Source organism: Camponotus vicinus, unplaced genomic scaffold, assembly GCF_025532165.1.
Source record: "Camponotus vicinus isolate PSW18456_S1 unplaced genomic scaffold, iyCamVici1.0 SCAF_6, whole genome shotgun sequence".
In the NCBI taxonomy this organism is placed as follows: domain Eukaryota; kingdom Metazoa; phylum Arthropoda; class Insecta; order Hymenoptera; family Formicidae; genus Camponotus; species Camponotus vicinus.
Genome location: NW_028141978.1, coordinates 11,751,038 through 11,777,552, shown reverse-complemented (window position 1 = coordinate 11,777,552; position 26,515 = coordinate 11,751,038). Strand labels below are relative to the sequence as shown.

Here is a 26,515-nt window from a genome sequence, read left to right as displayed (position 1 = left end):
AAATAACACATAATTAATATCTATATACATATTGCGACGAAAATTCTCGAATCGCATATTTCGTAATTTATTCATTTAATCAATTATAATAAGAATCATATATATATATATATATATATATATATATATATATATATATATATATATATATATATATATATATAGTAATAGAAATCTAAAATAATAAATTATTATTTCGATATGAAATTGATTTTTACGAGCAGAAATTATTTCTTTAATATTTATAGATATTTATAGAGTCGAATATAATATGTTTGCGACATTTTATTGTTTTATTTTTCAATCATTAAAATATAATTCGAATTATGAGGACGCACAGTAAAATAATTGAATCGTGGATCTAAACAATTAACATAATGTAAGGCTCCATGATACATCATACAATCTTTTAATAAATAATCATATAATTAAAAAATCTATATAATCTAAAATACTTCTATATACTTTAATATATTCTATATGTATATGTGTGTGTGTGTGTGTGTGTGTGTGTGTGTGTGTGTGTGTGTGTGTGTGTGTGTGTGTGTGTGTGTGTGTGTGTGTGTGTGTGTGTGTATATATATATATATGTTAAAGTACGTAAAATATTTCGATGACGAACAGACAATAACACCGACCTTGGCGGCGTAAACAATAGCGCGCTAATGTTTATATGCCATAGTCTTGAAAAATGTTTCGATAAAAAAATAATAATAACACGGTCTTTCAGACTAACTTTTTCGGCTCTATTATTATTTGGGCGACGACTCTCAAAGAGTAAAGTAGTAGTACAGGACGCTCCGTTAAAGCCTTTTCTAGACGCGATCGAGCTCAATATCGACATATTATTTGCGGTATTAAAATATAGTATAATATAATATAATATAAAATATAGTATAATATAATATAATATAATTTAAATATGTATTGTTTACGCCAAGGTCAGTGTTATTGTCTGTTCGTCATCGAAATATTTTACGTACTTTAACATATTTATATTATATTATATTATAATATAAAATATAATATAATATAATACAATATATTTCGATATGACGAACGGACAATAACACAGTGTTCGGCCTTGACGATGTAAACAATAGCGCGCTAGTCATACGATCTTGGTATCATTCACAAGGCGACACTCGAGCAATAAAGATAGTAGTGCGAAATACGTCGTATATTCTTAAATTAATTATTAATTAAACGATTATTGTATCATGACTTTTAATTATATTAAACTTTCGATCCTATAATTCGTATTAATATATGTATATGTACTGCATATATATTTCAATAATGAAAACAACATTTGTAACGAATTAGTATTTAATTTGATCTCATAAAAACGTCGAGCGAATCGTACTTTTCTATCCCTTATACAATATATTAAAGTGCATTTCTCATAATTATTCCGCGATTGGGAGTGCCGTGCAAAATGTCTCGCGATCGTTTCTATAGTATATGACTAAATATAATTAATTGTTTGTTCGCGAGTGAATATGAGTGCTATGAGGAAACAGCAAAGGATGAAGAAGAAAAAAGAAGGACATCTGGAAAAGTATCGGACACTCAGAGAGCAGTGAAAGAGCCTGAAGCAGTCAGAGAGATATGCGGTGAATAATTTATAAAAATTATTTATTATTTATATATATTATTTTCAAAATAGCTATATTGCTTATTATTTTTTCATTTTCTCAATGGTATATATAATTCGCTCTAAAAATCACGTAATATAATGCATGTATAAAATATTCCATTTTTTATTTTAACACATTTAAAGTCTATAATAAAGCATTTATAATATTTTTGTTATTAATTAATACTTTTATATATAAATATTTTAATATTTTATAAAATATTTTTAAAATAATATAATTATTTAAATATTTCATATATGAAAATTAACATACTCTCTTTATAATTATATTTTTCAAAATTTATAATAAAAAAATATTTTTTTGCAATTTTTATATTTAAAGTATTAATATCAGAGATAAAAGATCAAACAATTGATTGCGCGTAATAATTAGTTTTACAAAATAAATTATTTTGAGTTTTATAAAGAATAGATTTATAAGTATTAATTGATTATATTTGTATTTAATTTTTGACGTATTGGTTTAAAAATAAAAGTGTGCGACAAGAATTAAAATTATAAATTATCGTTTTATTGTGATCTTTATAAGAATAATTATTTCTTTAACGATACTTAAAAATTAAGTGTATTCGATGTTTTATCTCTCTCTCTTCTCTCTCTCTCTCTCTCTCTCACTCAACTTTCTAACTATTACAATCTAAATACAATTCAAATTGAGAACGCGTGACAAAATAATCGAATGACAAAGTCATATAGTTAAAGTTTTGTGAGATATATTAATCGTTTAATAAATAATTTATACTTTAAAATACTCGTATAATTTAATTTATTCCACGCATATATACATGTAAATCGTAGTACGTAAAATATTTTGGAATTGAATTATCAATAACACGGTGTTCGACTTTGGCAATATAAACAGTAGCGTGCTATTATTAATATGTTACAGCTTTATCATCGACACTCAGCAATAAAGTAGTAATGCGAAACGCTTCACATATTGTCGAATTTTTTTTTCTAAATACGATTACGATAGTATTGAAACATAATTTGATATAATTATTAATAATTAAATATTAATTTACTTATGATAAACGACATGAAACTGTATATCGCAACGATAAATCGAATCGCAATCATTAATTACTGCGAATAAAAATTGAAACAGGGGATACATAAAAAGGGATAAAAGAATTAATTTTGTTATGATCTTTCGATTATTGATGCTTATTATAATAATTTCTCCAACGATATCTATTAGAATTAAATAAATTTCGATAAATGCTTTAAATTTTCTTAATCGGCAATCACTCATAGAATATTTCAACGATAAATTATAATAATAACGTAGTATAAGTTGACTTTGGCGATATAAACAGTACCGCGGTAATGTTTTTGACTTACGATCATTCGCACAGTAACTTTGAGCAGTAAAGTAGTGACGTTTCATATATTATCAAATTCTTTCTTTACATAGTCGACCTTGGCGATATAAACAATACCGCGGTAATGTTCTTAACTTACGATCATTCGCAGTGGTACTCGAGCAGTGAAGTGGTGATGCGAGACGTTTCATATATTATCAAATTCTTTCTCTAAACACAATTGCAAGTGCAATGAGAAACTTTTCGTGAATGAGTGTAAGTGCAACGAGGAATTCAAATGAGTGCAACGAGGAAAGAGTGAAGGGAGCAAAAGAAAAAAGGAGGTGTTGGTAATGGATGGATCAATGAGATTGACATAAATTATGTATCACATTTATTATTTATTTTATTGTTGCGTCCCCCCGTCCCTCCCCCCTGGATGCATTCGTCACCCGTTGAATTCTTTCGGCGGAAGTACGTCAATGGAAGAAGATCATTTCCGCGCGCGTTGTCAAGATGTTAAACAACGAGTCAGAGAGTCTGAGTCCAGCTGTCAAGCTGTGCGAACGCGCGTCTATTTGTGATCCGTTTTACGATTATTCTAAATTCTAGTATGTTACTCGTTTATTAAAGTTATTGGTTTATTAAAGTTCTTGTGTACCTTAAATCGCGTTATTATTTACGAGTGCGCGAGCGTCAGCGTGTGCCGATCGATTGGTCGCTTGGTTCGATATATATCGTTCCGCGAACGCAACAATATATAAATTATTTATCAATAGTATATATATTTAAAGTATACATATTTCTCATTTCGTTTTATTTCTTTGATAGTGATTCAATAGTGATTTTAAATTGTAACATATATAATACATATACTTATAAAAAATATTCCATTTTATGTATTTTAAAATAATTAAAACATTTATAAAATTTTTTATTAATTAATATTTTCAGATACTTCTTATATTTTATAAAACATATTAATATATTTATTTAAATATTTCATGTATAAAAAAATAGAAATTTTTTTATTTATCATATTTTTAAAAGTTTATATCTAAGAAATATAAATTATTTTGTAATTACGCGATTTATAACATTAAAATATATCTATTTAAAAGTAAAAATTAATTGCGCGCAATAATTAGTTTTAAAATCAATTATTTTGAACATTGCTTTATATAATAGATTTTCTTTTATCTTTTATATTTTTATTTATCATTTATATTTGCGAATTTAAATTTATGTACTATATTACAAAATAAATTTCAAATTATGTTATATTATATAATATTATATTATATATAAAATTATATATAACCCTCCCATGAGGTACACCTTGTCGCGGTGGGAGGGCTTAGTACTTGGATGGTGCCTTGAGGTTTACCTTAAATTTTTCTATTTATGATAAATCTTAAGGTGCCTGAATGGGAAGCTAAGTACCCTTTCGCGTCGTCGGTGCCGTCAACGTGCTGCGGACGGCAAACGCTTCGTTACCGCGTTTTCGCGTTGTAGTATTCTCGCGTCGTCGCGTTTTCGCGCTTCCGCGTTGGACTTTTCGTATAAAAATCCCAATTTCATTATTGTCACGAGTCTCTACTTCCGATGCCAACTAACTAGGATTTCGAGTTTGCACACGTTGCTATGCAACGTACACTCTTGCTTCGTGCTTCGTCAAGTGATTCGGCCCGAATTAGTTAGAACTCGATCGATTGCTCGGAATGGTCGTCAATGGGTTCCTCCTCTTTGCTCGTCTACAGCCACACGCACTGCGTGTGTTCACCCTGTCGAGGAGTCGAGTGGATTCCCCTAGGCACAATTTTTGCTCGGTAAAAGGGGTTGCCTCTCCATTTTCTAAATTGCTGAATGTAAGCATTTAAAAAATGTGGGTATCCTCTTCTTTTGCCGTCTACCAGCCTGGTGTAGCCATGTCCTGCAATCGCGGGAAACTTTATGTTCCGGGCGAAGCACCTGAAATCGTGCTTAGGGGGTCCAGGTTCGATACGAGATAGGATAATTATGCACGAAAAAGTGTTGGTGAACTTCATTTTCCTCTATTTCCGTCAATCGGTTCGTCTTCTTTCTGGTTTGGGCTTAGTCTTTGCTCGTTGTATCGTTGCATTCCTGACCTGTTGGCTCGAAGCTGATTCTTCGTAAATGAAATCGGATTTTCGCTCGTACCGTAACCGGGAGTGCTGTTCAAAGTATATACATATTAAGTATATACATCGCGCGACCAAATAGAAAATTTTTTATCGTATCGAAATAGTGCGGGAATCGTCCAGTATCGCGCGTAAAAGTGCGAAAATAGCGATAAAAATATCGCTCGTGAGTGCGGGAGTGCCGTAAAGTATTGCGCGTCCAAGACTGAGAGGAGGAGGAGGCCTAGGAGAGGCATCGGGCTCCGGCAGAGCAACCTTCTGGTAAGTAATTTATTTATTTGTAATTATATATTAAATAGTAAATATATGTATTATAATTTCAATTAAACAATCGCGTAATTTGATTTTTTATTTGTATGATTTAAATAAGAGAGAATTGAAAAAAAGATTTTTAAATAAAAGCTTTAATCTTGTAAAGGTATAAGCTTTTATGAAATTATTAAAGAATTATTAATAATGTCTTTTTCTAAAATTTATATAATTATTTTATTAATCTGCTTATTATTATATGGATCGAATATAAAATTCAATATATACAAATAATAATATTTTGAAATATTAATTTTTTGGACGTTATTATAATTTGGATTTTCTATTTGTATGTTATATAGATGCAACAACCCAGATGATCTGAGAGGAGGAGCAGGCCTAGGAAAGGCATCTTGCACCGGCAGAACAACCTGATGGTGAGTATTATTATTTATATTAATTTTATATAAATAAATAAATTAATTTGATTTATATGAATGATTTAAACATGAAAAAATTGGGAAAATTTTTGTAATAATTTTTTCTATATAAAAGTTTCTACTTAAAAAAATTAATTACTTATAAAATTATTTCATATTTATATATCTATTTATAATTGCATTCATCGGATATAAAATTCAATGAGTCCAATAATAATTTCTTAAAATATTATATAACATTGCTATAATTTGCATATTTTATATTTGTATGTTACAGACAACGTAGCTTCAATATCAACTCCGCTGTTGCGCATCAGTGCCGGTAAGTAACAACCTTTTATTTTGAAGCAAAGGATTTGTAAATGCATGAAAAAATCCGTTGCTTCTAACTCTCGGTTGGCGGGATAATACGCGTGTAAAAATTGAAATAGAAGAAAAAATATTTTTAAAATAACAATAGATATAGACATACATGAAATATTTATTTCCATTATATATATATATATATATATATATATATATATATATATATATATATATCGGCCTTTATAAAACGATTTTAAAAATAGATTTTTAATTTCTAAATATTTAATCTAAAAGATAAAGATATTTATAAGCAACCCGCCGATCGAGAGTTGAAATGCATGCTAATTATATTTTATATATGCATGATAATTTATATTTTGCGATTTCTGACGACTGAATGACGTACGTTAAAATACGATCATAATATCGTATGATCGTAAACAAATGATTAGTCGTCAAAATGAATATGGCCAGAAGAGATAACTGGCTTGAAAAATACATATCAATATTGACAATATTGGCCAAAAAATGTGTTGCGCGGCTAAGGCTTCCTAAATTTTATCATGAATTTCAGGTTAAGTCTCCTTAAAATTCTCATTATCGTGGATTTCTAATTAGGGTTTCCCAAATTTCATCTTATCGTGAATTTCTACTGGTGTAAGCCAGCAAGTAGGGCGGCTAGGGCTGTTAGGTCTTTGTTAGGTCTGTTAGGGCTATTAAGTTTGTTAGAGCTGTTAGGACTGTTAGGTTTGTTAGGGCTATTAGGGCATATAAAAAACATAGTTTGGGGATAAATGTACCAGTTCTAATGTTCGGGAAAATGAAATAAATATGACTTTTTTCAATTTAAGGCAACATTTATTATAATCTTTTATTAAGCGAGATAACTTTTATTATAAATTTGTATTATATTATATTAAAATAAAAAATAAAATAAATGTTTATTTTTGTCATCTTTGAAAAACTTAAAAGAAATAATCATCGTTAAGCAAAATAATTATAAGTAATATCATAAAATAATTATACTTAATATCACACCAGTTTTGTACTTCTTTAAGTCTAAATAACGGTTTAATTCTAAATAATAGTGTAAAAATTGTATGATAACTACTTATACAAAAGAAATTGTTATCTATTCCGAATCACAATTATGGCATATGTAATAAGAATCGCCTTTGGTACAGATATTATGGAAGCCCCTTGCACTCTGAGCATTGAAACATGTTACTTTCGTCCACAGAGTGTCGTGTTACTTTTGCCCTCAAACACATTTTTTAGAATAAAAGCATTATAACCTAAATATGATGCAAGACTTAGCCAAATCAACTATAAAAACATATAAATACATTTTAGAAGAATGCACCGGCAAATAATTACGTCAATATATACACTTTAATTAGGCATAAATGCAAAAAAACTAAAACAAGAAATATTTAGGTGAATAATGCAAATACACTGATTTCACTCCTGCATGTGCAACCGGCGCGATCGTTTTACAACAATTAGCTAAAAGGAAAGAGAATCGGGACGTACGCGTTTGATTATGTAGTACAAATTATTCAACATATTGTGTAATTTAGTAGGAGGCTTGTTACTTTCATGACGCTGTTACTATTGTCCCTGGTCTCTCCCATATAATATAAATGATATAATAAAAATGATATAATAAATATGATGAAAAAATATAATATAAATATTATAAAATATAATAAAAATAATTAAAAAATATAATAATAAAAATATTCGTGAATAATGCCTTCCAAAATTATCGAATAATAATGAAATTCCAATTATGATTTTATATAGTTTGCATTCTCTTCATTTAAATTTGTAAAAATGACTACTTTACAGAAGTTATTTAAATAGCACATTTACGTGAAAATTTATTCGCTAGAATATCTCTACATATATATTTCACGATATGCAATCATCAAAATAGACAATCCAATTTTTTGCAGCTATAGTTATAACGTTAGAATATGCGGAGAGAATATAAATTATAGCTCCTACATATATTTTATCTACGATTATATACATTTTTGCGTCCCTGCTTTGATGAAAATATGACAACGATAATTATTTGACTATATTATAATGTCATGCTGTTCAAACGAATAAAAGATATGGTCATACATACAAAACCAATATTTTACTGTTACCTATCTTTTATAAAACATAAAATCTGAAATAATTGATCGCAAAGTTATTACGCACAATCAATTTCTTTGTCTTCTAAATAGATACTTAATATTTTAAATTGCATAATTGTTTACACATATTACTCTACATGATTTTCCAGAACTTTTTACAACAGTATGTGCTAACAATCTGTTACTTAAGTCGTCATGTCATCACTTTTTATCTTTAATTTTGTTGATCTAGGTACAATACTGCCATATAAATGACACTACTATATGATATATGACGTAGAATTAAACTTAGACCGAAGAGAACTAAACAAACATATAATATTCCTTGATGACAAATAATTTAAATGTCGTGAGTTATTTATATTTTATGATGCTTCAGAAAAGAGAAACTTATTAAATAAATTTATAATTAACGCCGTTTTTTAAACGGATATCCGTAAATTGAACTCGGATTGAAATCGGATAGTATATAGCCACATATTGTACATTACTAGCGGTTCACGAATATACATATATCACTCTAATAGAAAGCTGTGACTTTTATATGACATCAAGTGAATTAAATTTGATAATTTCTATCATTATAAAGCATTAATTATTGCGAAATATTGTCATAAATTATAGAAAAAAATGGTTCATGATTATATAATTGGTTTTTTATTTAAAAATATCGCTATTTGCTTATATAGTAGGCGCAAATTAATTTGTGTGCATCAGTGCGCGCATGCGCGCGTGCGTGAGTGTGTAAATATTCGCACGAATGCGCGCGAGTGTATATATATGTTACATTTCTTTAAATATATGTAAGAAGAAGTATAGAGAAATATACATGTAGATGTGTATAAGAAAATTTGTACCATGTGCTTTATTATAAATCAAAGATTATATAGAATTTACAAAGATTATGAGTTTCAAACAATTAATAATATATATTTAAAATATTAATAATACATATTAAATTTATAACAACAATTTATTATATACATATAAAATTGTTATTATATATATACAAATATTAAAGAATTGTAATAATATGTTTTATAAATTTTTAATTTTAGATGTTATTTAAACATTAATATGCATTATTATATATTAAGAATTTGATTCAAGATAATGAAATTAATGAACATTAACAAATAAAGTTACAAATATCGAACAAATCAAATACAACTTAAAAAATAAATCAGAATACAGTTTAAATTAGATAATACATTTTTAGTACATTAATAATATAATGTCAAATATTGCAGATACTTTCTCATTTATATAATTAGAATTATTCATATAATACAACATAATTTAATTATAATATAACATAATTTAATTAATATTATATATATATATATATATATATATATATATATAATATAATTATGAATATAATTTATATTTAATTTAATTATAATATAACGTAATTTAATTATAATTATTTATATATTATAATTATAAATATAATTTACACTTTGCATTACTTCATGTTAATAAGGATATAAAAACATCAGTGCAAATATGAATTGCAGGATAAAATAAATCCTTGTAAATGCATTTAATTATATATTATTAATGCATATAAGCATGAATAATAAATCGATAACTATAAACATTATAAAAAGCTATTTATAAGAAAGATATATAAATGTATTCGCGTCATAATTGTTACTTTCATTATACGAGTATTATTGATATTTTACAAAATTCTGAAAGTAATCCTGTTGACTTTTGATTTCGCGAAAGCGTATTTCTACCTTGCTTTGAATATTTAAAATATATTGCTTAATACTTTCGACATCTTCGTTTTTTCTACTTAATTGGCTTGTCTAGAACAGATTATATCGATATTAATTATTAGTGAATAGCAACTACCAATTATCAATAAAAATTATATTAAATATTATCTCGTATATATATATATATATATATATATATATATATATATATATATACATATATCTTGAATATTTTATTTATAATAATAATCTTAAATATAATTGGAATAAATAATAATAATTATAGATTATGAAAATTACATTCTTTTCTCAGAATCAAAATTTTAGTTACCCCGAAGAAAGAACGGGTTTATAAGATTGTAATCATTTTAAATCAATATATGTCGATTTCTATGCAGGTTTCGCATTTTTGTAAAAAATTTGTTAGCTATTGAATAAAGTGATACGAATTTTAAGAAATTAGTAAAGCTCTAAATGTGAAATATAAATTTAATATTTTCGAACTAGTAAGAGGAAGCGAAATGCGAATGATAGTGCCTCAGTTTCAGAAAATTAATTTTTCTTTCAAAATAAATCGTTGTACATGGAATACATTTGTTTCCTCGATGTGATACTAAATAACGAAGTAAATCTGAACTTAAGATTTTTATTAAAATAAATAATCCCTAATCCCTATAAAAAAGCGTAGATGAAAAAATATCGAGACGAAGTTGCTGAAATTAAAATGAAATCATACTCCTATTATACTATGTTCTATTACATTATGTGCATAGTGTTGCACCATATTTTACTTAACAATTCTTATGTCTGCAAAGAATGTTTATAAGTAATATTTTGTAAGTAACTTTTGACAAATAAAAATTCACAGTATTTAGAATTAGCAATTTTAAATATAAAATTAGAAATTTATAAGAGCTATGGCTATCACAGAGAAAATATCATTATATTATAATATTATAATTGTTATATCTAGCATGCCATTTTTTGTATTAATTTTGTGTTAACCTATCATTATCACAGTTTTAGTTTAACAAATGACTCATGTAATATTAGAGTATGCTAATCACATTATCGTAATAACTCTCTCAATCATATTGAAAAAATATTTAAATTTATTTAACTAAGAACTATTTAACATCTCAAAGCTATAAATTCTCTTCTTAAAATTTATACAAATCCATTTTTATTAAGATAACTAAAATTAAGATAACTAAAATTTCCAAGCAAAGAAATTCTCTTTCTTTTTTGCTTTCGCTTGCTCCCATGTTCTTTCTCACTCTCTTATTCAGTAAAAATTATAACACACTACTAAAAAAAAATAGGGAACACTTTTTGTACCCTAAAAGTTGAGCTATTTTTAAACCGCTGAAATTCGTCGAAAAATTATCGTAGACAAAAAATATAAAAAAGTATTTTGAAACTTGAAGCTTCAACTTTAACGTACAGGTTGGTGATTTTAAAAAATTTTTTTATCTTTCTTAACCTGCGCTTTAAAAAAGGACACATTGTTTAGTTCCTTAAAATTATATATTTTTAACACATCGAAACTTGATAAAAAAATTTTTCTCGAGAAATTTAACTAAAATTTCATAAACTACAACATTTTGCCTGAAACGCTTTTTACCAAAACGCTTTTTTTTTAATTTTCCTACGGATTTTTTGACCGAGTAATACAATTTTGAAAATAAACCAGTATGTTTTAGATATAATGAAAAAATTTTTCAAGAAAAATTTTTTTATTGAACTGCAGTGTCAAAAATACGTAATTTTGATAAACAAATCAATTTCTTTCTTGAAAGCATAGAACAAGGAAGTTAAAAAATTAAAAAGCTAACGATAGCGCGTTAAAGATGAAATTTCAAGCTTCATAATTTTTTCTTTATTTTTGTCTACGACCATTTTTCGCCGAATATCAACATCATATCTAAAAAATGCTGGTTTATTTTCAAAATCGTACTTATTATTTATATTACTCGGTCAAGAAAAGTCGGAGGAAAATTTTTAAAAAAGCTTTTCGCAGGGTAAAATGTTGTAATTTATAGAACTTGAGGTGAATTTCTCGAGAAAAATTTTTTTTAATGTTATATCATCTTATGTGGCGACTCCCGTGGCGACATCTAATAAATTCTCAGTTAAAGACTTTTTTCTTTTGTCGATCCTCCCTGATATTCGCATCTCTTTATCTTCGTGCACTCGTCATTACACAGTAATCACGCGAGTGTCGGGTCGTTTCGTTTTCCAATAAAGTATCGTAACAGAGTTTATTTAGCAAAGAGTATTTTACTTTATCCCTGACACAATTGTCCCAGCTCCACGACCCATTTTAAATCAAGAGTTAAGTTGCGTGTTAAAAATACATAATTTTAAGGAATTAAACAGTGTGTTCTTTTTTAAAACGCAAAATAAGGAAGATCAAAGAAATTTTAAAAACCACCTACTGCGCATTAAAGTTGAAACTTCAAGCTTCAAAGCTTTCAAGCTTGCTTTTCTAATTTTTTATCTACGATGATTTTTCGACGAGTTTCGGCGGTTTGAAAATAGCCCAATTTTTAGAGTACAAAAAGTATTCTCTATTTTTTTTTTTTTTTGAGAAGTGTATTTTAAAGCAATATATTTTTGGAAATTAGATATAAAGATAATGGTATTCATAAAATTTACCTTTACTTTCAAATCTTTCCATTCCATACATGAAAACCATGCTATCTTCCTAAATTCACTTAATTCAAATTCTAATACATTCTTAAATATATTTGTTAGGAAGTCGTTTATCTAAAACAGATTATTTTGATGATATTGAACAACAATATTTAATGTTAAATTGATGTTGCATCATGGTTATTTATTTTACATATATATAAGCACATGCAATTTTTACCTCTTTGAGTTGATTCGTAGAATACACATGATTAATAATTACAGCAAGTGTTGCATACTTGCTGACTTGTCTGTAACAGTAAAATAATAAATTTATTGATACACACATAAATTGTTGAATGATAGATATATACGGAATGATAGATATATTTACGGAGAAAACTGTATTACTTAGGTTTTATATTCTCAAGATTGGGTAATATGAAATTGAGTACTGCAGAATTCCTTGCATGCTTCGCGATAGTAAAAAGAAAATAATTAATATAATCTTGATCGGAAAAATCTTTTAAAAACATAATCGATGTTGTACTATCATTTTTTATTAGATTTAAATAGTCTGTGATAAATTGTGTATCCTCAGGGCAAGACAGATATTTTAAATGTTTAGTTTTAAATTTTTCTTTTCCCAGACGATATACTCCCCACCAAGGAGAATCTTCATTGCTAAGAGAATAGTACAATACTTTTAAACCTTGACAGTATGTCCATTCTTTCCACCATGGCAAAAGCCTACGAGATTTAACAAAAAACAAATTCTTATATAAAAGTTTTGCACATATTAATCTTACATTTTGATCAAATAATTTAACAAATTATAATTTCATAACATAATCTAATAAATTTAAATTTTGAGCAAATAATGTAATAAACATTGCACATGTATCTATAAAACATTTAAATTAAAATAATCGGGAATATACAAGAAAAATTACGTATTTTTTTCGGGATCTGCGAGATGTCGATTTAAGTTATGTTGGGCTTTTTCTATGCATATGCGACCATCAAGATTACATGCCCATTTCGCAGCCTCCATTCTTAAACTCTTTGTAAGATCATCTTCATTAGAAACTTCATCATATTCAAGTTTATCAAGTAAATTGTATAGTAAGTTTAGCATTTTCTCCTAAACATATAAATATATATATATATATATATATATATATATATATATATATATATATACAGTTATATGTATTTATATTGTTACTTGATATAAATTTTATATTTTTCGATTCTTGCATTATATTTTACTAATATAGAAAGATATCTTGCGCAATTGTATTTTGCATATTAAGAAGGTTTATATATTAAGAACATTCTGTCTCTGTAAACAGCTCTGAATTCTTTTTATAAAGATATCTATTATATAGCTATACTTATATATACGTATTTATACACAAATTTGAATTTTTCTTGCGTGCACATTCACACATGCTTAACACATGTTCATATCACAAAATTAACATACAGAAGTGCATACATGCATATATTGTAGACATGTAGACATAAATGTAGACATTATATCTATAATATAATTTAATAACTTAATAATTGTTTGAGTATTAAACACACAGATAATTAATATATATGTTTCCTACTAACTTTCTATCTCAAAATTAATGATATTTAAATCGTCAATATAAATATCATGCTGTGATTAAAATTGATAACAATTTTCAAATTTTTCTCCCTTTTCCTCTCCAATTTCTTATAATATTAGTATATACATACACTATTCGAATATTAATTTACAAATATACTTATCTTTCATCCAAAATATGTATATTTAAAATACCTAATCAAATTTTTTCTAGCTATGTATTTTATTGTATGTATCCTTTTGAAAAGTACTTAATAATTATTGTTATAAATGCACACAATATTAATATGTGCAATAATTAACATGTTTTTAGTATGTTTAAGACATCACTATTGACATTGTTTATAATATGTGTTATTACCTTGATATTAGAATATATTGGTTCCTGAAATAGGAAGATATTGGACAGATATTCTAAAGCTTTGAACATAGGATACCATGCCACGTAGTCTGTTTCTCGTGATAGATATTTCGTAATATTCCAGAATACAATGGAATTAAGTTGGTTTGTTATTATTAAGTGGAAAGCGTCGTCGATAATTTGGGCACGATTCAAAACATGCATTTTCCTATAATTTTTAGAATTTAGATAACTTGCAATTCTTCGCCAGTTCTCGATATCGTAATTGACTCGATAATATCCTGTAAAATAAAGAAATTGTATATATATATATATAATTCTTTCAAAGGGTTTATCAGTACAAGTATCTGTTTATACTTTTGTACTTATACTTTTGTACATTAACAGAGATAAAAAATGTATCATAAAGTGAATATAAATGGAAATGCAAATTGTATATTATATTAGGTATAAAATCATTTTGCATGAAAATTGAATATTTCTAATAATTATACGTATGTATATATGTATATATAATGTATAATAAATGTAATGTATATAATACATAATGCAGGGTGTTTCAAAATGATTCATCCGATTTCACAGGGCTATAACTTTGAAATGAATGAAGATAGAACCTTCGGGTAAATTTTAATATACGTATAAGAATACCAAGTTTAAGAATACCAAGTTTTCACAAATGTTCAATGTGCCCTCCACCGGACGCATGGCATACATCTAAACGGTTGTCAAACTCGTAAACCCGTAATGTCGACGGAAATCACGCTGCAGTTGTAACTGACTCATACTTGTTGAAACGGAGAATACAAAACGCTTTTTGTTGCTGTGTTGTCACCATCTCGACGCATACTGAACGTGCGCCCTAGCAGTACCAAAGTATCAGCTGTAGCGGCACCAGGACGACTACCGGCAACCAAGTGAACCGGCAACATCCAACATGCGCCACGGAAAACTTGACGTTTCGATATGTAGTTTCACATTTGCTGCGAGGTTCTACCTTCATTCATGTATAAGTTATAGCCTTGTGAAATCGGATGAATCATTTTGAAACACGCTGTATAATGAATAATATTTTTAATAATGTAAATCTTTCTCTCCAATGTGTATGTATGATAAATACTATAAAATGTAATAAATTTATTGCAAACTAACCAGTTTGTTGTAGATTAAATACTATAAAGTTATCCAACTTCGTAGTATTACTCGTAGGTATGTAATTATTCACCACCTTATTTAAATATGTATTCCGTATATTGTATACCATTGTTTCTATCCATCTGATAGACCGATTATATTCTAGTACTATTTTCGCTACATAACAATATTTTCGTTTTGTTGGAGACTTAATTAGCTTCTCTATACGAAGTAAATTGTCTCTAGTTATATGAATGGACGAAAGGTTCTTCAAAACTTCACCAAAATAGTTAAAAGTTGGCTTGCTAAAGTTATAAAATTTATGCAAAATTTATTGATGTGTTAACGAAAGGTATTATAAGCAAATATATATGTACACACACACACACACACACATACATATCATATATATGTATGTATAATTATCACAATATAAAATTGTAAATTATATTATATGTTTAATTTAATTAAATATATAATTAATTACATAATTAATCATATGATTTATAGTTTTTATATAAATTTGATGCTACAGTTTAAATTATAATTTAAAAGGAATGGCCAAACTTGATTACTTTTAAAAGATAAGTGTATATGTAAATTGAAAATATATCTTGAATATTTAATGACGTTGAAGGTAAAAAGAATTGTAAATGGTAATAATAAAGATAATAAAGTATGAAAGAAACGATGTAAGTTTAAATAAAAATAAAATTAATTTAATTTAAATAAAAATAGTAATTATAGTAGTATGGTGTATTACTTACTTGTCCTTTACATATATACGGATACTCTGCCAAAATATATCTTCAGTAATCATTTCTTGTAATATACGGAATACACTGGATACTATAATTATATAATTTACATCAGAATATGAATAAGATAATAGTTATAGTAAATAATAATTAATAATTATGGTAAAAGTGCATAAAACGTTACACATCACCGATTTTATCATCATTTGAATATGTTATAGAGGAAGTTGTCCTGAGTAATTCCGCGCAAAAAAGTAAATGAGAGGCGACATTGGTTTAAAAGATATAACAAGTTAAAGTTTGACAGTTTTAATATTTTTCTTAAGCAAACTGATATTAAACACATTAATTTGCAATTGACAATTACATATTTTTTCTTAAAAACAACTATGTTTTTTCTTTACACGAATTGATTCGTTATTTAGTACAAAAAAGTATTAAGATAAGTTAATCGAAAAATGAATATTTTACTAGATATTTTATAGCTTATGTAAAATTAAGATATACCTTGAAAAGTATTCAATGAAAAAATACTTTATTATAGCGTTTTGAAAAGCTCTCGAGGTAATCTACAAGAATATGTAATAAAAAAATAGAGATTTCCATGCTAAAAAGTACTAATGACCTTGACCTGACTTTGACAAGGTCAAGTCCATATTTTCAACATGTGTACCCCTTCAAGCTATGCAACTTTCGTTCGAAAAATTTTTCAATAAAATCATCGGTTCGCGAGATAATCGACTGTATCACTTAAAAAGAAACATTTTGTATATATAATATATTTTATATATAATTTTATATACTATAGCTTCCTTATGTATGTATATATGTGTGCATGTGTATAATGAAGAGATTATATATAAAATTAAAATTTTTATCAGTTATTTTATTTGTCTTTTAAGCATTTATTTTCAAAAATTTTTTTACTCATAATCAATTTTTTTTTATATTATCATACCTTTAATGTAACGGTAATGTTCAAAAGAAATGTTGAATGATGTATTATAAAGTGATGTATTATATTCAGTATCGAAATGAAGGGATTCGTGTTGAATTTGTATCACAAACAAGTTCATCATCCGGGTACTTGGGAGAGCCTATAGAAAATAGTTTAAATGTATTTACTTAATTAATATTAGATTTAACACATAATAGCAATATGCATTAGGGCTGTTACTTTCTACGTGTATGTAAAAAAATCTGTTATACTCTTATACTCTTAAAATATAGAATAAATAATTTAAAAATATAATATATTAAAAACAAAAATGATTACTCGACATATAACTTTAAAATTAATATTTTTAGAATTATTAAAATATATTATAGCAAAAATTTTACGCGTCGCTCGTTGTTTATTAAAAAGTTATAAACAAAAGAAGTTTTATAAGGTTCACAGAATTTTTGGACACCATGTACAATAATAGACCTTTCATATTGAAAGTTATAAAGGAATAAACATATTGAAGAACTTTTTAATTAACAACGAGCGACGCCTAAAACCTTTTGGATGTTACTCAGTGCAGTGACCTTGACAATATATGTCAAGGTCGAGTCATTTGGGGGTAGCTGTGTAAAGGTAAATATTTACCATATATATATATATATACTGGGTGTTAAAAGAGTCTGGACACGGTCGAATATCTCGATAAGAAAGATTTTTACTAGAAAGTGTTTCAGACAAAAGTTGTATGTCTTCGAGGGGGACATAACATAGTATCATTGGTTTGACCTTGAAGAGTTACTTGAAGGTCACATGAAGGTCACCTTCAATTTCTTAAACGGAACCTACTCTTTCTCATTACATATTGTTGTAGCTTATCTCGAGAGCTTTCCAAAACACTAAACAAAATATTTTTTCATTGAGAACTTTTCGAGTTATGAGGCTTGAAATCGTTTCTTAATTTTACATAAATCGTAAAATATCTAGCAAAATATTCATTTTTCAATTATCTTAATACTTTCATATACAAAATAATGAGAGAAATCAATTGGTGTAAAGAAAAAACATAGTTGTTTTTAAAAAAAAATATGTAATTTGCAATTAACAATTACATATTTTTTCTTCGAAACAACTATGTGTTTTCTTTACAACAATTGATTCCTCTCATTATTTTGTACATAAAAGTATTAAGGTAAGATAATTGAAAAATGAATATTTTACTAGATATTTTATGGTTTATGTAAAATTAAGAAATTATTTCAAACCTCATAACTCGAAAAGTACTCAATGAAGAAATACTTTATTATAGTGTTTTGGAAAGCTCTCGAGATAAGTTATAAGAATACGTTATAAAAAATAAAGAGTTCTATTTAAAAAATTAAAGGTGATCTTCAAACAATTATCCAAGGTCAAATATTTGCCACTATCTTATGTCTCCCTTCGAGTCAAACAACTTTTGTCTGAAACATTTTTTTAAAAACTTCTCCTTTTCGAGATATTCGCGTGTATTTATTAAAATGGTCTACCCTGTATATATATATATATATATATATATATATATATACATACATATATATATATATATATATATACAGGGTGACCCATTTTAACTTAGGCAGCCAAATAACTCGAAAAATAAGCAAGATAGAGAAAAATGTTTTAGACAAAAGTTGTATGGTTTCGAGGGGGCCATAAGATGGTATCATTGGTTTGACCTTGAAGAGTCATTTGAAGGTCACGTGAAGGTCACTTCAATTTTTTTAAATGGAATACCCTATATATTTTTGTACATTCTTGTAGCTTATTTCGAGAGCTTTCCAAAACACTATAATTAAGTACCTTTCCGTTAAGTACTTTTTGAGTTATGATGCTTGAAATAATTTCTTAATTTTACATAAACCGTAAAATATCTTGTAAAATATTCATTTTTCGATTATCTTACCTTAATACTTTTATGTACAAAATAATGAGAGGAATCAATTGGTGTAAAGAAAACACATAGTTGTTTTTAAGAAAAAATATGGAATTGTTAATTGCAAATTACATATTTTTTCTTCGAAACAACTATGTGTTTTCTTTACACCAATTGATTCCTCTCATTATTTTGTACATAAAACTATTAAGGTAAGGTAATCGAAAAATGAATATTTTACAAGATATTTTACGGTTTATGTAAAATTAAGAAATTATTTCAAGCCTCATAACTTAAAAAGTACTTAACGAAAAGGTACTTAATTATAGTGTTTTGGAAAGCTCTCGAGATAAGCTACAAGAATGTGCAAAAATATATAGGGTGTTCCATTTAAAAAAATTGAAGTGACCTTCACGTGACCTTCAAATGACTCTTCAAGGTCAAACCAATGATACCATCTTATGGCCCCCTCGAAACCATACAACTTTTGTCTAAAACATTTTTCTCTATCTTGCTTATTTTTCGAGTTATTTGGCTGCCTAAGTTAAAATGGGTCACCCTGTATATACAGGGTGTTTCATTTTAATCCGACCAGTCGAATATCTCGAAAACCAAGCCCGGGAGAGAAAAATATTTCAGACAAAAGTTGTTTGGTTTCGAGGGGGCCATAAGATGGTGACAATGATTTGACCTTGAACAGTCATTTGAAGGTCACGTGAAGGTCACTTCAATTTTTTTAAATGGAATACCCTACATATTTTTACACATTCTTGTAGCTTATCTCGAGAGCTTTCCAAAACACTATAATTAAGTACCTTTTCGTTAAGTACTTTTTGAGTTATGAGGCTTGAAATAATTTCTTAATTCTACATAAACCGTAAAATATCTAGTAAAATATTCATTTTTCGATTATCTTACCTTAACATTTTTCATTTTTATGTACAAAATAATGAGAGGAATCAATTGGTAAAGAAAACACATAATATTTTTGAAGAAAAAATATGTAATTTGCAATTAACAATTCCATATTTTTTCTTAAAAATAACTATGTGTTTTCTTTACACCAATTGATTCCTCTCATTATTTTGTACGTAAAAGTATTAAGGTAAGATAATCGAAAAATGAATATTTTACTAGATATTTTACGGTTTATGTAGAATTAAGAAATTATTTCTAGTCTCATACCTGGAAAAGTGCTCGATGAAGAAATACTTTATTATAGTGTTCTGGAAAGCTCTCGAGATGAGCTACAAGAATATATAAAAATATATAGGGTGTTCCATTTAAAAAAATTGAAGTGACCTTCACGTGACCTTCAAATGACTCTTCAAGGTCAAACCAATGATACCATCTTATGGCCCCCTCGAAACCAAACAACTTTTGTCTGAAATATTTTTCTCTCCCGGGCTTGGATTTCGAGATATTCGACTGGTCGGATTAAAATGAAACACCCTGTATATATATATATATATATATATATATATATATATATATATATCCATCTTATTGTTGCTAGTGAGCAAGTTTTGCGCTAAAGAATGCTTAAAATAACACCTGATTGGTGACATATAATCCAAGAAATGCGACAATAGCCTCATTTAACAAAGAGGATAACGACCAAAGTGGATTTTCATAATAAGAACATTCCTGTATTATTTTATGGGCCATGAAGCGGGCAATTTTGATTTTAGTCGCAAAACAATCTACATTGTCATTGTAGATAATATCTGCTTCTCTGAAAATTAAAAAAAATTTTTTATATAATGTTTATTTCTGTTGTATAATAACACATAAAGAATATTGTATTTCCAAATTTATAATTAAATAATTCTATTAAATTAACATATTAATTATATATTATTATTAATGTTTTATTTATAAATGCTCATTACGAAGTAATGCAATATATTGAAAGCGAGTACCGCACTATATACAGGGTGATTCAAAACAACCTGATGTCTTTGAAATATAATATTCTTGAACGAATTCTAAGACTCTTTTTCCTTTTGAAAAATTTTGTTCAAAGCTTAATTTTTGAGTTATAATAGAAAATAGTTGGCTACTCACGAGTCCGATACAACGGGCAGGCAGGGACGGCGTAACGCGTCACCAGACAAATGCTAATAATAATAACAAACATAACATAACATAAACATAAACATAACATTCTTAAAATAATAAATAAAGAATAAAATAATTGAGAGAGAGAGAGAGAGAGAGAGAGAGAGAGAAAGTGAGAAATGGGGACATCTAATCGCTATTTATCGTGTAATTTTATGTCTTAATTTGTACAGAAGTAAATATTTGCAAGTAATAATAAAGATTATTAAAATATTGAAATTTGTATTAAAAGTGAAATTTAGAAGCTGTTATTTATAAGATAAACGATCCCCAGAAAGAAATAAAATTCGTCAGTTTTCTTAAAGATAAGAATTTTTAATCAAATTGCAATTACTATTTCGTTTTTCATTCGTCCATTTCCAATTTATTTGTTACTTTATGTAATTTCGCGCGTTTGAATATTTTATTCTTAAGCGTTACATTATAACCCTCCTAGACGGTAATAATATTGTTAAATATTGTGTAGAAACTGCAATAATAATTTAATACTTCAAAGGATCAAATATTGTGCAATAAAATTGACTATCTGGGGAAACGGGAGAGCATTTGTCTCGTGACGCGTTGCGCCGTCTCTGCCTGCCCATTGTATCGCACTCGTGAGTAGCCAACTATTTTCTATTATAACTCAAAAATTAAGCTTTGGACAAAATTTTTCAAGAGGAAAAATAGTCTTAGAATTCGTTCGAGAATACCATATTTCAAAGACATCAGGTTGTTTTGAATCACCCTGTATATATATATATATATATATATATATATATATATATATATATATATATATAACTTTTTTAAATTTTGATCGATAAAAGTGAAAACCTTAATATGATATTTATACCTATACTTGTACCTTAATATAATTATTTAATTTACAATTTTATATTTTAATTTGTAATTTTCAATTATAAGATTATAAAATATATATATTTTAATATTATTCTTCATATGAGTTGATGTACATTGAAGATATAGGTTGTCCAGAAAGTTATTGTGGTTTTTAACCTTCAAGTTCAAATACGCATATTTTAGCAAGTGAACTTTATTAAATGAAAAGAGAACCATTGAAATTTAAATATTTTTGCCAACGAGAAACAATATTTATTTATTCCTGTAGCATAAAATTTAGATTTCTACGACAAACTCTTCGAAGACGTTTCTGACAGTAGCTTTATTGTTAAAGGTTTTCCCCTCCAAGAAATTGTCGAAATGTTTAAAGAAGTGATAGTCAGTTGGTGAGAAGACCGGCGAATATGATGGGTAAAACAGAGTTTCATGGAGCTTCATAGTTTAATTGATTAACGCAGCGTCGGTTGTGCGGCGTGTAGTCGAGCATTGTCGTGTAGAACAATTGGAACTTTTCTGTTGACCAACACCGAACGCAAACGTGTCAGTTCCTGATGCATTTTGCCAATTTCTTGACAGTACCTCTCTGCCGTGATAATTCCGCCCGAATTTAAAAAGCTGTAGTGGATTATCTCGGCTGACGACTACCAAATAGTCACTATAATCTTCTTTTAATACAATTTTAATTTCGGAGAGTGTTTTGGCGCTCCATCATGGTCTAACCATTGTGCAAAACGTCGACGATTATCGTACAAGATCCATTTTTCATCGCACGTTACAATGCGATCGAGAAACGGATTATTTTGTTTGCGCAAAATCAACGCAGAACACACTTCAAATTGACGATTCTTTTGATTTTCGCTCAATTGATGCGGCATCCATTTGTCGATCTTTTTTGTTTTTCCAATTAGTTCCAGGTAATCAGAAACAGCTGACTTGCTTACGCCAAGTTTTTCCGCTAGTTCTCGAATCGATGTGCGTGACTCTGTTTCAACTAACACCTTCAAGTGGTCGTCGTCAATAATCGCAGTCGTCCAGAACTTTTCAACTTCAAGGCTCTCATTTCCACTGAAATTTGCGGAAACCACCATTGCATTGTACATTCATTAGCGGTTCCTAGACCAAATGCACCGTTAATATTGCGAGCCTTTAGCTGTTTTACGACTCATTTTGAATTCATATAAAAAAATCGCTGGAATTTGCTATTTTTAATTTCATAGTTTAAATAAAACGCAAACCAATATCAAAATACAGTTATTTTTATTAAAATGTAGAGCAAAGTTTGCGCTTTTAAATTGATATAACATAGATACAAAAGAAAGACAACGTAAAAAAAGCGCCAAATTTTAAACAACAAAAATCGCAATAACTTTCTGGACAAATAATAAACTGGACTAATAATAAACGATTAGTAATGTTTCTCCTCTCATTGCTTCATACAATTTTACTTATTTTTTAAAATATATTCAAATAATATTTTGAAAATAGAGAAAAGATATGTAAATAATTTTAGTTACCAACAATTGTTATCCTTTTTTTCATCTTCGAAATATATTAATTTTTTATAATTATATAGTTACCTGTAAAGAATAAGGCCCAGATTTATGATGCTTTCGTTTTGAAAATCCGGAAGTGCAACATGATTTATTTGCCCAGTTTTATTCAAACGCTTCCATTTATCAAACAAGTACGATGTTATATTTTCAGCAAATTTGTGTGCAAATTCGCAGTGCATTCTACACCACATATTAACTCTGACATTTTCATTTGTACCAGGCATAAGAGATAAATTAATTCGGTTAGTCAGAAATAAAAGATATATAGGCTTTACAAGCGTATTAAAATGTGTCTTCGTCATGTTTTTATCATTCGGTTCTATTTTTTGTATCGGTACATTTGATAAAACTGTACAGTTTTGATAATGTTCTACAATAATATCATAGATGGGCTTATAGAACATGGTGGTTCTTAAAGATTCGGGCAAAGACGGAACCATGTGTTGGATCCCAATATCAACATACGTTGCCAACCTATCACATTTAGAAATATGAATTAACAATAATAAAAGACACCGCAAAACCTTATGCAAAAGTGGTTTCAATGAAATTGTATAAAAGTTGCATATATTTTAATTGTGCGAGATTCATAAAATGGTTATTTTAGAATATACAGGTACAAAATAAATATTTAATAATTAATATTTAGTATGAAAATTTAATAAAATTAAAATAAATTTCAATATAAAACAGTATTAGAATAATAACCTTTTAAAATTGATTTTAATTGATATATTATCAACGATTCCGTACATAATTTTATACAAGTTAAAGAAACTGTCTATTTTAGTGATAGTTTATTAAATGAAACTCATATGTATATATGTCTTAGTTATTAGCGAAATTAGTATTGTTCCTAAATAGTATGGGTGTGTGTAGATGCACGTTTAAATACATGAAACAGCATAAGTATAGCTTGTATATTTAATTTTATATATTATATGCAGAGTGTTTTTATGAAAGTTGTGAGTGTTCATGATCTAATTAAATTTTTATAATTACTTTTATGGATTATAAGGATAAATAGAATTCATATAAACATATATCTGGAAATGATTTCCTTCTGAATTATAAGTTTTTTAATATTAGAAACGAATTTCCTAATGTTTGGTATTGTCAAAGTAAAGTGTAAAACTTAAATGTTTCTTCGAAATTTCAAATTTCAAATAAGCAAGTTCTGTAAAAATATAAATCCTTCAAAATTATACTTATATTTTGAAAACAATTCGAAACTCTACCGGAATATTTGATTTCGTTCGAGTGTTGACAATAAAATGCTGTATAAGACGTGTATTATTGCTGACTACTTTAATTAAATTAATTTTTATTTGCAGCTTACATTCATTTTAATAATAATGATAATATTAAATTGCAAAATTTTTTACTAAAAGATGTTAAGAAACATATAATTAAGAATGGAAACATTTCAGATACGTACATGTTTATATATAAATGTGTTTTTCTTAAAAAATACTTTTTAAATAAAAATAACATTCTGCACCAGAGCTTGTTCATAAACATCGTGAAATTAGTATATATTTAACATTTTAACAGTTATACTTACCACTGTCGCTCATCTCTTTTATAAAAGTATTTTAGGCCTGTATCTTCAGTTATATTATAAACTAATTTTATGATGTAATATCCCATCAATAGATCATTAGCGAATTTATATTTGACAATGTTTTTCTCAATGTCATACGTAGAATTTACCAATGGATAAATGATCGGTTTTTCATTACCATTTGTAGGATTATATTGTGGATAATAAAACACGGTTATATTATATTTTACGTGTAAATACAATAATATGCTTGATATTGGATGTATAATCTTTATACGTATACTGCAGTTGCTGACAAGAATATCTTTTTCGATATGTGTAACGATGATATCATATTGTTGCGGTAATATACTATTCGAGTGCCTGTTTAACTCTTCTTGAGATATTTTAATTATCTGATCGTCGGTTAAAAAAGCCGCCGCGACGATGATTGTTAAACTGCTACTTAACAATAGTTTAAGAAACATGATATTACTTTTATCTTAGATATCTGTAAAAATATATTTTTGTTAGAAAGTACAAATTAAACAGAAAAATTAAACACAGCACTGTCTCTACCATGATTTAGTGGAAAAGAAGGAATTAAGACAAATATATAAAAATAAACTTAATTTTGAATGACTTACTCTGTATAATGAGATATACCACAAATTCTATGCAAGTGTATGTTTCGTTACAATAATTAGCCACAATAAATTAATGTTTTATCCACTATCATTGTAACATGAAAAATATATATGCGCACTTATGATTTCTTATTATTTCGAGAAACTTCCAAAGACTAACAACACTTGGCGATATTACAATAAATGTGTATGTCATATGTAAACACACAACTGCTGAGGTCGTTAACAGACGTTTCGATCGAGAAACGGTATGTAATAGCAAAGCACGGTGCCGTTTTTCCCAATTCAAATTCGTGCTAGCGATCGAGCGCTGTAAGATGGCAGAACCATCTATTTCGCGTTGGTCTAAAGACAAAGAGGCTACCGTTACGTAGAATGCAAAATATCTGTAAATATATATATTTGAATTCTTTTATACTATTTAAAAGTAGTACATTCCTTTACCAA

General features: G+C 27.4%; 1 protein-coding gene across 1 annotated transcript; it reads right to left on the bottom strand.

Moving 5' to 3' along the window:
• Positions 1 to 9,947: 9,947 nt before the first annotated feature.
• LOC145972817 (aminopeptidase N-like) lies at positions 9,948 to 26,194 on the bottom strand. Its single transcript, XM_083101804.1, has 13 exons — positions 26,069 to 26,194; positions 25,443 to 25,932; positions 23,903 to 24,352; positions 20,916 to 21,096; positions 17,465 to 17,603; positions 16,516 to 16,597; positions 15,767 to 16,053; positions 14,615 to 14,895; positions 13,586 to 13,776; positions 13,044 to 13,382; positions 12,874 to 12,943; positions 12,657 to 12,767; positions 9,948 to 10,088 (listed from the first exon to the last, which is right to left on the bottom strand). The coding sequence occupies exons 2-13, from the start codon at positions 25,907 to 25,909 to the stop codon at positions 9,948 to 9,950; spliced, it is 2,739 nt and encodes a 912-aa protein (XP_082957930.1). The 5' UTR covers positions 25,910 to 25,932; positions 26,069 to 26,194.
• Between the last annotated feature and the right edge of the window lie 321 nt (positions 26,195 to 26,515).